The 14,054-nt window shown below is 48.3% G+C and overlaps 1 protein-coding gene across 1 annotated transcript; it reads left to right on the top strand.

Moving 5' to 3' along the window:
- Positions 1 to 380: 380 nt before the first annotated feature.
- On the top strand, positions 381 to 8,483 carry PPP1R15B (protein phosphatase 1 regulatory subunit 15B). The gene is made up of 2 exons (XM_085082870.1): positions 381 to 1,988; positions 7,032 to 8,483. The coding sequence occupies exons 1-2, from the start codon at positions 555 to 557 to the stop codon at positions 7,242 to 7,244; spliced, it is 1,647 nt and encodes a 548-aa protein (XP_084938996.1). The 5' UTR covers positions 381 to 554; the 3' UTR covers positions 7,245 to 8,483.
- Positions 8,484 to 14,054: the final 5,571 nt, after the last annotated feature.

The following is a 14,054-nucleotide window of genomic DNA, read 5'->3' as shown; positions in this document are numbered from 1 at the left end:
TGAAAGGCATGGGGTGGCACTTGTGTCCCTCTGCCCACCGCACCCTCCGGAACCTGGGGGTCTGGGGTCTGCCTCCGTCAAACTCCAGAGTTTTCCAGCTCGTCTCTCTCACCCAGCACTCTCGCCGGGGCGGACAAAGCGTCCCCAAAGTGTCCCCAAAGTGTCCCCTAACCACCCCCGGGGATATCACAGCCCCCCGAGCCCCCCGGGACCCGCCGAGCCGCCAGGGGGCGCTGCCCCGCGCAGCGCGCCGGCTGATGCAATCCCCGCGGGGCGTGGCCCAAAATGCGGTGGGCGGAGCCTCAGCGACACCGCCCAATGGGAGGCCGGGACGTGAAGTGGGCGGGGCGAGGGTGGTGCCGCCCCGCCCCTCCCTCTGGGGGCGGGAAGCGCTGAGGCGGCGGCGCCGCCATTTTGTGCTGGAGCTGCCTCAGGATGGAGTCGAAACCCGAACCGGAGCTGCCTGCCGTCCCTCGAGCCTTCCGACTCGCCGCCCCGCTACGGAGCACCGCTGCACACACCCCTCCGCACCGCTGGCAGCGCTGAACGGCCTCATGGAGCACAGCGGTCGCGAACGCGCCGGGCCCGGCTTAGGCTGGGCCCGGCTGGGCCTGGCCGCGGCCTGGCCGAAGCTGGCGGGGCCCAGCGCGGCGCCCGCCGGCGGCTCGTCCCAGGCGAGCCCGCCCTTCTCGTGGCTGCGGGTGGTGTCGCAACTGCTGTCGCCGCTGCCCGCCCTCCTGCAGCGGCTGCTGCCCGGCGCCGCGCTGAGCTCCGCGCTGTGCCCCGCCAAGGCACCGCCGCCGCTGGTGCTGCTGCCGCAGGCGGACACCTCGCTGGACTGGGCCGAGGAGGAGCCCCCGGAGAAGCGGCCTGAGGGCGGCCCGGAGCCCCCGGCGGGGCTGTGGGGAGGCGGGCTGGTGCGGAGCAGCCTGACCGCCCTTCCCGTGGACTGGTACGTGCTGGGCTTGGAGCAGGGCAAGAGCCACCTGCCGCAGCCCCTGCGAGCCGAGGGCTTGCCCGAGGTTGAGTTCCTCCGCAGCAAGCGCCTGGCGTTCCTCCAGCGCTGGCATCTGCCCGTGCCCGAGCCTGACCACGGCTACCACAGCCTGGAGGAGGAGCAGCAGCAGCACAGGAGCGTCCGCCGGGAAACTGAGGAGCAGCGCGGCGCTGCCGGGGATTTGGAGCAGCCCGAGGAGGCAGGGAGACAGCCCGGAGGTGTCCCCGGGGAGCAGGAGGAGCTCCGCGGTGCCGCTGAGGAGGGGGAAGCCTCGGTTGAAGAGGAGGATGAGGACTCGGAAACAGAGCAAAACTTCCCGGTTTCGACCAGACCTGCCTGCGCGAATAAATTAATCGATTATATCATCGGGGGAGTATCTAGTGGGGAGGAGAGTGAGGATGAGGAGGACTGGGATGGTGATGATGATGATGGTGATGACGGGTTTGACAGCGAAGAGCTGCCCTCCGACTCAGACGCTGCCAGCCAGGACGGGGAGAGGCTTCACCTGTGGAATTCCTTCTACAGCCTGGATCCCTACAACCCTCAGAACTTCACAGCCACCATCCAGACGTCTTCCAGCGAGCCGGGAAAGGGAATATCGGACATGGAAGAGGAGGAAGAGGGGGAGGAGGAGGAGGAGGAGGAGGAAGACTCGTGGGCAGAATCCTCAGAGGGCTCCCCTAGCTCCGAGGAGGACGAGTGGGACTGTGACAGCGCGGATGAGGCGGAAAACTTGAAACTTTGGAACTCGTTCTGTAGCACGGACGATCCCTACAACCCTTTGAATTTCACGGCGGCCTTTCAGCCAGCGGAGAAAAAAGGGACGCCGGAGAGAAAAGGGTTGCGAGGGGGAGAGAGGCCGAGCTGTGTCACTGCTGAGCACTTCACGGTGTGTAGGGTGCAGCTGGAGAAACGCAGCTGCGGGGTCACTGACTTGGGGCAGCGCGGCATTCTAGCCGGCGAGAAACCCGCCAGTTCCAAGCGGAAAAAGGTAGAGATTTTACTCCTATTTTATTCATATTTTTGTGGTTTGGATTGCTTAAAAAACTCCACAACAAACCCACACTGCGCCGAGCAGGAGGTGAGGTCACTCGTGCCAACATTCCAGCCTGTGCTGCCGTATGTTGTAATTATTTCCTTGGAATGTTTGTGCCTCATCCTCGGCACGTGATGGGAAATTCTGACACTCGCTGTCACCCGGGTGGAGAATTTCCCCTTGCAGACTCCGATTTTCGTTTTGAGATGTAATTTCTGTTGTGTTTCTCTTGCGGTTTCGACGTCAGAGGAAACTCCAGGGCTGGGATGTTTTTCTCAGTTTTTTTCCCTGAGAAACTCCGGAGCTGGGATGGGTTTTCCTGGAAAGCACCGGTTTCTGTTAAAAGGAAGTCATTTGAGGCCTTAAACCGAAAGCGTTTTTATCACTTTTTTTTACTGGAGTAAACAGTTTCCATACAAATTAACCCAATATTCCCATTTCTATTTAGAATAATGTTAAATACTATAATTCAGTAGTCATTTATAGAGGGATGTAATCAAAAACTGGACTTTCTAGCCCAAACTGTCACTGCAGTTTGGTTTTTTTTTTAAGGAATTTGGGCATTACTAATAATAATAATAATACCTGTGCTAAGATGTAGGTAAATAAGAATTTGCCCTAAATTTTGTGGTGCTGCAGATGTTCAAGATGGATTCCTCAAACATCTGGATGAGTAATGACTTGAAGTACCAAATCCCTGCTGGTGGAACGAGTCATCCAAACAGGAAATACTTACAATTCTTTGCTTTTCCAGCAGGTTTATTTATTTATTTCGATTAATAATTAATTCCGAGCCCCTGCTGGGGTTCCAAGTGCCAGGGCTGGAGGTAGAGGAGGAATTTTTATGGTGAAAGAAGGGATGAGCTGGCTGCAATACCCCAAATGACATCAGAGCCTCGGGAATTGTCCCCCAGGCTGCCTCAGCCTGATGTAAAAAGGCTGCAAGGTGGGGACAGGCTGATGTAAGAGCTCCTGAACCAGGTGCTGCAGCAGGGCCAGGAGCAACCCAGCACCGGGCTGAGGTGTTCCCGGGAATTCTTGGTGCTGTTCACCCATCTCAAGGCCATTTCTGCCTGGAATCCTGTAGGATTTGTGCTCCTAAACCCATAAAACCTGAGGGTGTTTGTAGGATGGATATGTTGTCCCTGTTCCCACAGATATTTGTGATCAGGGGATCTCTGGATCCCGAGAATTCTTGGTGTTTTTCACCCCTCTGAGGCCATTCTCGCCTGGAATCCTGTAATATTTATACCCCTAAACCCATAAAACCTGAGGGTGTTTGTAGCATGGATGTGCTGTCCCTGCTGCCACAGATATTTGGGGTCAGGGGATTTCTGGATCCCGAGAATTCTAGGTGGTGTTCAACTCTCTCAAGGCCATTCCCACCTGGAATCCTGTACGATTTATTCCCCCAAACCCATAAAACCTGGGGCTGTTTGTAGCATGGATATGTTGTCCCTGTTCCCACAGATATTTGTGATCAGGGGATCTCTGGATCCCGAGAATTCTTGGTGTTTTTCACCCCTCTGAAGGCCATTCTCGCCTGGAATCCTGTAATATTTATACCCCTAAACCCATAAAAGCTGGCAGTGTTTGTAGCATGGATGTGCTGTCCCTGCTGCCACAGATATTTGGGGTCAGGGGATTTCTGGATCCTGAGAATTCTTGGTGGTGTTCACCCCTCTCAAGGCCATTCCCACCTGGAATCCTGTAATATTTATACCCCTAAACCCATAAAACCTGAGAATGTTTGTAGCATGGATGTGCTGTCCCTGCTCCCACAGATATTCGGGATTTCTGGATCCCAGGAATTCTTGGTGGTGTTCACCCCTCTCAAGGCCATTCCCGCCTGGAAACCTACAGGATTTATTCTCCCAAACCCATAAAACCTGGGGTTGTTTGTAGCATGGATGTGCTGTCCCTGCTGCCACAGACATTTGGGATTTCTGGATCCTGAGAATTCTTGGTGGTGTTCACCCCTCTCAAGGCCATTCCCACCTGGAATCCTGTAGGATTTATTCCCCCAAACCCATAAAACCTGGGAGTGTTTGTGGCATGGATGTGCTGTCCCTGCTCCCACAATTATTTGGGATTTCTGGATCCTCAGCTGCTGCTAATTCTTGGAGTGTTGGACATGCCTAGACAGCGTTTGGAGCAACCTGAGATAAGAGAACTTGTCCCTGATGAGTTTTAAGGTCCCATCCAACCCAAACCAGTCTGGAATTCCATATTTTCCCATTTTCTGGGAAGCTGGAAGCTGCCTGTACCACAAACACCCTCCTGGTTGTGTGTTAACAAATCTTAGGAATGGAGCAGCACGTTTTTTACACTTCTCCATGTTTTTTTCTCCTTCAGGAATATTTGTCCCACAGCAGAACTATCTGTAATGCCAGTTTTGGGGTTTTTTTTGAGGAATCAATCCTGCTGTCAGTACATTTTTATAGCCAAATGCAAAAGCACAAACAGTTCAGCTGGACCCTGAAATAAAGTGGGTTTAACTCAGCCTTAAAACATGAGTTAAACCCAGGATTTAAATAGGACTTAAATCCTACAGTCGTGGCCTAAACACTGCCAAGTGGAGATCCCAAACCTCTAAATCCCTTTATTTCCTTCAAATAGCTTCATAAGTGTTAAAAGTAGCCAAAAGTGAAAGTTTTCACGTTTGTATTTTTAATTTCCCTGCGTGAAATTTTTTTCCTGAAAAAAAAAAAATTTTTCCTGAAAGAAAAAATTTTTTCCTGAAAAAAACTTCCTGAAATTTTTTCCCTGCTGAGATTTTCCAGCCTGGCTGGAAAAGGAGGGATTGTTCCATCACGTAGTGATGAGTGTTCCTTCCTTATCTGAGCAGTGAGTCCAGTTCCCGTGGTGAGTCTGGTGACTCATGGAGGTTCTTGACTCAGCCCTCCTGCCTGGGTTTTATTTTTATTTTTGGGGTTGTTATGCAATCCCTGCCGTTTTCCTGGAGTGTCCTGGCGCTGAGCTTACAACCCAGTGAGCTCACAGAGGCCTCGGGGGCAGCCTGGAGTAACTGTGGAGTAACTGAGGAGTAGTTTGATCCAGGCGAGTCGGCAGCTTGGTGGTTTTAAAGGTGAAGGTGAAATGCTCTGGCTGAGGTTGGGCAGGAATGGGGAGCAGATTGTAAAATCGTGGAATTGTGGAGTGATTGGGGTGGGAAGGACCTTAAAGTTCATCCCATTCCATGGGGAGCAGATCATAAAATCATGGAATTACAGAGTGATTGGGGTGGGAAGGACCCTAAAGTTAATCCTATTCCATGGGGAGCAGATCAAAAAATCATGGAGTTATGGAATGATTGGGGTGGGAAAGACCTTAAAGTTCATCCCATTCCATGGGCAGGGCAGGAACTGGGAGCAGATCATAAAATCATGGAATTGTGGAGTGATTGGGGTGGGAAAGACCTTAAAGTTCATCCCATTCCATGGGGAGCAGATTGTAAAATAATGGAATTATGGAGTGATTGGGGTGGGAAAGACCTTAAAGTTCATCCCATTCCATGGGGAGCAGATTGTAAAATAATGGAATTAGGGAGTGATTGGGGTGGAAATGACCTTAAAGCTCATCCTTTTCCATGGGGAGCAGATCAAAAAATCTTGGAATTAGAGAGTGATTGGGGTGGGAAGGACCTTAAAGTTCATCCCATTCCATGGGAAGCAGATCATAAAATCATGGAATTACAGAGTGATTGGAGTGGAAAGGCCTTAAATAAGGTTCATCCCATTCCATGGGGAGCAAATCAAAAAATCATGGAATTATGGAATGATTGGGGTGGGAAAGACTTTAAAGCTCATCCCATTCCATGGGGAACAGATTGTAAAATAATGGAATTATGGAGTGATTGGGGTGGAAACGATCTTAAAGCTCATCCTTTTCCGTGGGGAGTAGATTAAAAAAATCATGGAATTACAGAGTCATTGGGGTGGAAAGACCTTCAAGCTCATCCCATTTCATGAGAAGCAGATCAAAAAATCATGGAATTATGGAATGATTGAGGTGGGAAGGACCTTAAAGTTCATCTTCCACCATCCCAGGGTGCTCCAGCCTGGCCTTGGATACCCCAAAAGATGGGGAAACCACAGATTCTCTGGGAAATCCATTCCAGTCCCTCCCCAGTGGGAAGAATTGATTCCCAAAAATCCCATCTAAAGCAGCAGATGGAATCCTGGGATGGTTTGGGTTGGAAGGATCACCTGGACCATGGCAGGGACACTTTTCACCATCCCAGGCTGCTCCAAACCCATCCAGGGATCCAGGGGCAGCCACAGCTTCCCTGGGAATTCCTTCCCAACATTCCACAGCTTCCCTGGGAATTCCTTCCCAATATTCCAAACCCCCAAACCAACCCAACCCCCAAACCAAACCCCCAAACCAAACCCCCAAACCACACCCCAACCCCCAAACCACAACCCCAAACCACAGCTTCCCTGGAATTCCTTCCCAATATCCACACCCAAACCCCCAAACCAAACCCCCAAACCACACCCCAACCCCCATTCCACAGCTTCCCTGGGAATTCCTTCCCAATATTCCACAGCTTCCCTGGGAATTCCTTCCCAATATTCCATGGGAATTCCTTCCCAATATTCCACAGCTTCCCTGGGAATTCCTTCCCAATATTCCATGGGAATTCCTTCCCAATATTCCACAGCTTCTCTGAGAATTCCTTCCCAATATCCCACAGCTTCCCTGGCAATTCCTTCCCAATATTCCACGTGAATTCCTTCCAAATATTCCACAGCTTCCCTGGCAATTCCTTCCCAATATCCCATCCAACCCTACACTCTCAGAGAAAATTTCTCAACCTTTCAGCTCCTTTAAACAGGAAATTTAAAGCAAAAAAAACCTTCATTTTCATTACCAAAACCTATTAAATAACTTCTATATAAACCCCAAACTGACAGCTCCATTCGCCCACGAGTGACAATTCCCTACCTCCGACTCGGGTGACAATTCCTAACTCCAAATCCTTCTTCTCTCCAGGTGACATTCCTCGAGAAAGTGACAGAATATTACATCAGCAGCGAGGAGGACAGGAGAGGCCCTTGGGAGGAGCTGGCTCGGGATGGCTGCAGATTCCAAAAACGCATCCAGGAGACAGAAGAAGCCATAGGCTACTGCCTGAGCCCAGAGCACAGACAGAGGGTATTCCATAGGCTCCAAGAATCCCATTCCCAGAGGACTGATCCCTTCTAGCACCTTAAAAAACTCCTGCAAGTTTTGTGATCCTTTAAAATTCTTGAGATCTCCTGGAAAGGGAGAAGTGGCAGCTGCATGTGCTGAAAAATGAGAGAAAAAACACAAAAAAATGGGGGATTTTCCCGATTTTCCTGTTCCCAGTTGGGTATTGAAGGAGCAAATTCCCATTTTTTTATCCAGACAAAAATCCCTGGAGCTCCCTGAAGGGTGAGGAAGCTCTAATTGCATTCCTGTTAATTAGCACTTGAGAGAACCAGACTGCTTGGGGCTCAGTCCATTCCAAAAAAAATCAAAAATGCCTTGTCCTGCCATACCTTGGGAAGTGGGGACTGTTCAGTTGGATTTTTTTGCACTTTGGAGAAAAAAAAAAAAAAAAAAAGTAAAAAAAAAAAAACCACAAAGCAAAACCTATTTTGAAGGAAATATTTATGGGGTTTGTTCCCTGGAATTGCAGTTTTGATTTAAAATTCCTTCAGGGATGTGCTGGATTTGGTTGGGTTTTTTGTTTTTTGGTTTTTTCTTTTTTGTTGGTGCTTCTCCAAAAATCTCATTTTAAAAATTCCTTCTTTTAAGGGATTTTTCCCCACTTTTTACATGGAATAATCTGCTGTTGGAGTGTTTCTGTAGCTGTTTGAGGTGTGAATATTCCAGTCAGGCTTCAGGTACATCACAACCCCTTTGCTTTTGATTTATTTCAATAATTCCCTTTTCCAGGGAAATTTCCAATTTCCCTTTTCCTTCTGCACCGAATTCCTTGGCTTTTTGGACAAGGAATTTCCTCATCCCACCCAACAATTAAAGGGCTGTGGATGATGCTTGAATTTAGGGAGAAAAAAAATCCCTAATTATTTAATTCATCTTCGCTGTCATTCTGCTTTGGGAGAAGGATTGAAATGAATTTTTATATCCAACCTGCTTATCCTGATAATTTTAAAAATTCTCTTGAATTTAAGGAAATTTAAGGCAAAAAAAATCTTCATTTTCTGTACCAAAAATCAGTATTAACTTTGTGTCTGCACTGAGGTCACCAAAAACATTTCAGTGGGAGGACAAAGCTCTTTATTTATATTCCTAATTTAAAAAAAATTAAATTATTTTTGTCAAATTCTTGGAGGGGAGAGAGGGAGTTTGGAGCTGGAGGTTGCTGTGGGAATTTTCCAAGCAGGTGTGAGGGAATAAAACCCAGAAAAATTCCAATGTTTGCACAAAGTTGGGTGAATAAATAAATTATTTGTTCAGCTGGCCAGAATGATTTCCCTTTTCTGGGGGAGAAACCTGAAAGTACTTCAAATTTATAATTAATTACTTCAGTTTTTAATTTGGGAGAAAATTACAGACAGAAAATTATTTATTTCTGCTTTATCCAGGTCATCCCTTTCAAATTCCAGAAGTTTTTGGATTTATCCTTTAATTTTATTGCATGAAGTAGCTTTGTTTTGAGTTTAAAAAAATCACCTTTTTGTGGTGTAATTACAAAATTTCGGGCTTTAATTAAATTCATTAATGCAGCCCAAACTCCAGCAGCATTCCAGCTGCAAAGTTATTTTCCACCCTCCCCCAGAAAAAAAAAATTTGGATTCTCTTTTCTTACAAAAATGAAATTTTTTTGGGGAAAAAATGAAAATTTTTTTGGGAAAAAATGAATTTTTGTGGGGAAAAAGTGAAATTTTTGTGGGGAAAAAACGAAATTTTTGTGGGGAAAAAGTGAAATTTTTTTGGGGAAAAAGTGAAATTTTTTGGGGGAAAAAATGAAATTTTTTTTGGGAAAAATGAATTTTTGGGGAAAATGAATTTTTGTGGGGAAAAAGTGAAATTTTTTGGGGGAAAAAATGAATTTTTTTTGGGGAAAAAAGGAAATTTTTGTGGGAAAAAAACGAAATTTTTGTGGGGAAAAAGTGAATTTTTTGTGGGGGAAAAGTGAAATTTTTTGGGGGAAAAAATGAAATCTTTGTAGTATAAAACCCTCAAATCCTGAGAAATTCACTCAGAGTTTTGAGGATTTTACTCTCATATTCAACCTGCTTTTTTAATTTAGAGGAGAAAAAAAAAAAGTGGAATTCCAAGATGAAAAATTGGGATTTCTGCTCAGTGGGAATGACAATTCCAACTGCTGTTTGCTGCTCCTGGTGAAAACACACTACACTCATTTTTCCATGCATCTCCCAGTTGGATTTTCCATGGAATTTCCCAATCTCTTTGGGATTTTTGGCAACTTGGTGCTTCAGTTCTTTCTGGACAACTCGGATTTCTTGGTGCTTGGGGAGAGAACTGGGAATCAACACCTGCTGATGTTTGCTTGGGAGGGAAAAAAAATTTGATTAATTGGAGCTAAATTAACGAACAGCTGCTGCTTCCAAAGGGTTGAAACCTTGGAAAAAATGAATTTTTTTATCCATCCAGCATTCCTACTGCTTGGAGGAGCTTTTTTCCCTCCCCAAATTCCCGTTTTCCCAGCAGAAAATGGGATGAAATTCACACTAAATCCATCCCTGAACACCCCAAATCTCTCTATCTCCTTTTTCCCTAAAAAATCCCTAAAAATTCTATGTCCATTTGTGGGTTGAGGCAGTGAAAACAACACAGCTTTTCCAGCATTCCTACTGCTTGGAGGAGCTTTTTTCCCTCCCCAAATTCCCATTTTTCCAGCAGAAAATGGGATGAAATTCACACTAAATCCATCCATAAACACCCCAAATCTCTCTGTCTCCTTTTTCCCTAAAAAATCCCTAAAAATTATGTCCATTTGTGGGGTTGAGGCAGTGAAAACAACGCTTGGAAGGCTTTTTAAATCAAAACTGTGATCAGCAGATTTTATTTTTGTATCATTTTTGGGGGGAAAAAAAAAAGTTGGATTGGCTTTCTATGGGTTTTTTTTTTTCCTTGATTTGTGTCCTCTTGGTTGGGTTTTTTCTACCTAAAGTTCTATTTCTGTACATAAGAAACTATTCAGGACTAATCTGTGCGTTGGAATAAAGAGATTTGCAAGATAAATTTGGGTGGATTTGGGGGAGGAATTTGGGGGAAATGCAGGGATTTCTTGTTTGTGGAAAGCTGTGCTTTAGAGGAGGGAATTCCATTATTCTGTGGTTTTTAGAGGAGGGAATTCCATAATTTTGGGAATCCTGGGAAGACAGAATTCCTGGAATTCTGGCTGGAAGGGCTTTGTGTCCCAAAAATTAGGGGTTAATCCTACCTGGAGGCACAAACTGGATTTTCCCAGAGTTTTCCATGGAATATTTTTCCTTTTGTGAAGGAAAAACCAGAAATTCCTTCAGTAATCTTGAAAAAAAAAAAGCCAAATACGTGGAAAATGAATTTTTAAACTCTAAATAATCTGCTGCCTCTAAAATCAGCCTAAAAACGAACCTTGGGATTTCTCCATGCTGGGAAAAAGCTGGAAAGTGGCACAATTTTGAGTGCAGGAAGGGAAAGCTTCCCTGGGCTTGGCAGCACATCCAGCTGCCATCTGGAACTCACCAATCCTGCTGGGAATTCTTTATCCCATCAGCACCAGGCTGCACTTGGAGGAGAATAATTCCTTTTCTAGAGCTGCAGTTTCTCCACAGGAGCCAGGAACTCTTTTGTTGGAGTCCCTGAGCTGCTGGTTTGTAAATTCGTGGTGCTGGGGAGCTGGTTTGATCCCAAAAAAAGCAGTTTTTTCCCAGCTGGGAGGCGGAGACAAGGAATTCTGCCCCATTCCAGGGAGAGCCCAGCTTTGGGATTTAATCCAAGGTTTATTTTGGTTGTTTAGGGGGATAAAGCCATGGAAAAGATGGGTTTAGTCCTGAGGGAATAAAGGATTGGATGTGTTAGGAGGATCCATCTGCCCTCTGGATGATGCTGGGATAAAAACTCTCCCCTTGGATGGGTGCTGCTTTCCTTGCCTGGGTTTTTTGGGATGCACATGGAATTTTTGGGGACACGTGAACTGTCCTCTCCACCTTCCTGTTGCTCACTAGGTTTGCTGCTTCCTGACAAAAATATCGTGGAATGGTTTGGGTTGGGAGAGACTTTGAAGATCCCTCAGTGCCACTCTTTCCACTATCCCAGGTACCTCCTGGCATTTCCAGGGACAGAGCAGCTACAGCTTCTCTGGGAATTCCATCCCAATATCCCATCTGAACCTCATCTTTAATCCAGCAAAACCTCAGGCTGTGGGAATGTGCCCCTGGAGCTTCTTCCTCTCCTTCTTCCTCTCCTTCTTCCTCTCCTTCTTCCTCTCCTTCTTCCTCTCCTTCTTCCTCTCCTTCTTCCTCTCCTTCTTCCTCTCCTTCTTCCTCTCCTTCTTCCTCTCCTTCTTCCTCTCCTTCTTCCTCTCCTTCTTCCTCTCCTTCTTCCTCTCCTTCTTCCTCTCCTTCTTCCTCTCCTTCTTCCTCTCCTTCTTCCTCTCCTTCTTCCTCTCCTTCTTCCTCTCCTTCTTCCTCTCCTTCTTCCTCTCCTTCTTCCTCTCCTTCTTCCTCTCCTTCTTCCTCTCCTTCTTCCTCTCCTTCTTCCTCTCCTTCTTCCTCTCCTTCTTCCTCTCCTTCTTCCTCTCCTTCTTCCTCTCCTTCTTCCTCTCCTTCTTCCTCTCCTTCTTCCTCTCCTTCTTCCTCTCCTTCTTCCTCTCCTTCTTCCTCTCCTTCTTCCTCTCCTTCTTCCCTCCTTCTTCCTCTCCTTCTTCCTCTCCTTCTTCCTCTCCTTCTTCCTCTCTTCTTCCTCTCCTTCTTCCTCTCCTTCTTCCTCTCCTTCTTCCTCTCCTTCTTCCTCTCCTTCTTCCTCTCCTTCTTCCTCTCCTTCTTCCTCTCCTTCTTCCTCTCCTTCTTCCTCTCCTTCTTCCTCTCTTCTTCCTCTCCTTCTTCCTCTCCTTCTTCCTCTCCTTCTTCCTCTCCTCTTCCTCTCCTCTCCTCTCCTCTCCTCTCCTCTCCTCTCCTCTCCTCTCCTCTCCTCTCCTCTCCTCTCCTCTCCTCTCCTCTCCTCTCCTCTCCTCTCCTCTCCTCTCCTCTCCTCTCCTCTCCTCTCCTCTCCTCCTTCCCCCCATCCCTATCCCAACAGAAAAGCTCCCCAGGAGCACCAAATCCCTGCCAACCTCACCCTTTCTGCATGCAGAGCACAGCTCTGGCTGCCAGCAGCTGGAACACTGGGATTTTGGGATCCTGGGATCCAAGCCCAGCTCCCTCTTTGTGCCGGGAGGGAACAAAACCCCAGCAGGACATTTGGATTCAGCACCTCTTCCCGACCCTTCCCATGCTCCCCACGCCTCACCCCGGGCTGTTCCAGCTTGCTGGGATAATTTTGGATGGATTTGAGGTTGAACAAGGTGCTGGCAAAGCGGGAAGCAGAGCCAGGTGGAAAAGATTCCACTGGCAGAGCTGGAAGGATGTTTTGCTGGAAGGATGTTTTTCTGTAAGGATGTTTTGCTGGAAGGATGTTTCCCTGGCATCTCTCCACCCTGGATTCCGGGAGCTATGGAAACCAGGGCTCGGAGTTCCCGGCTGGATGTTCCTGGTGCTGAGTGTGTCGCTGGGATAAGAGGCTGATAAACATCTGCTCCCAGGCTCCAGCATTCCCACCGGGAAGCAGCCAGGGAGCAGCGTTCCCTGCCACCATCCACCAAATTACAAGGAATTTACAACCAGGAGTAAAGAACAGGAGGCAATTCTGGTTTTTTCTCAGCATCTCCCGTTCACCTGGGGTGATTCCTGATTTCTGTGATCCAGCTGGGATTGCCAGGAGGGAGCAAACAGCCCGGGATTGGCGCTGTGCTGTTCCCAGCTGGGAGCCTGGAGCAGGGGGAGGAAGAGGAGGGAGGAGAGGACACTTTGAGGGACAAGGACAGGCTGAGGAGGCCCTGGTATGAGTTATCCAGGGAAACAATGGCTGCCCCATCCCTGGGAACGTCCAAGGCCGGTTTGGATGGGGATTGGAGCACCCTGGGATAGTGGAACGTGTCTTCCTTCCCTAAGGACGATCCTGAAGCTCCCTCCCAATCCAAACCATTCCATGATTCCAGTCAAAGAGGGGACAACGCCCGTCTTGGGGGACATCAGCTGGGACCCCTGGCAGCACCTGCCCTTGCTCTCCAGCCACATTCCTGGTGGTTTTTTCCCCGGGAATCTTTTGTCCAGGAGGTGGTGCCAGAACCGTTCTCAGTTCTCAGCCCGCGCCGCTCCGAGGCCACCGCCCCCGCTGAGGTTGTCCCCAAGGTGACGCCCCCTCCCAGCCGCCCCTCCCATCCTCGGGATGAGCCTTGGGATGGGAAAATCCAGGGCGGGAGCAACACCCGCCCCTTTGTGCGGAGCAGCGCCCGGTTCTGCGACATTCCTGCCGCCTGAGCCGGAGCTTCCAGCAGGAAATGTCCTTTGTGTCCCTCGGTGGGGTCACCGCCACCGGCTGGCTCACAGCGGTGTCACAAGTCCCTTTTCCAGGTGCTTCCATCCCTTTGTTTTCCTGGTCCCACCGTGCCTTGGAGGCTTGGAATGGTGGGGATGGAGCAGGAGGTGGCTGCTGGTGGCTTTTCCGTGGGGATTTCGGTGTTGGGAGCAAAATCTTTGTCCCCAAACTGTCATCAGTGTCCAACCTGGGATAATGGGAAGTGTCCCTGTGGCACTGGGTGAGCTTTAAGGTTCCTTCCCACCCAAACCAGTCTGGAATTCCATGAAAACAAAAAGCCCCGCTGGTATTTCCCTGTTGAATTTCCACTGGATTAAGATAGAAGTAAACACCGGGCGAAAATTCCCTTGTGGGAAGCAATAAAAAGCCGATTTTTTCACCTGGCAGGAGAGAGCCTGGAGCTGCTCGAGGTTGTTGGCTGAAGATCCTGCAGAGATC

Source organism: Lichenostomus cassidix, chromosome 26, assembly GCF_008360975.1.
Source record: "Lichenostomus cassidix isolate B80296 chromosome 26, HeHo_3.0, whole genome shotgun sequence".
In the NCBI taxonomy this organism is placed as follows: domain Eukaryota; kingdom Metazoa; phylum Chordata; class Aves; order Passeriformes; family Meliphagidae; genus Lichenostomus; species Lichenostomus cassidix.
The sequence above is the reverse complement of the archived record's forward strand: the minus strand, read 5'-3'. Positions and strand labels throughout refer to the sequence as shown.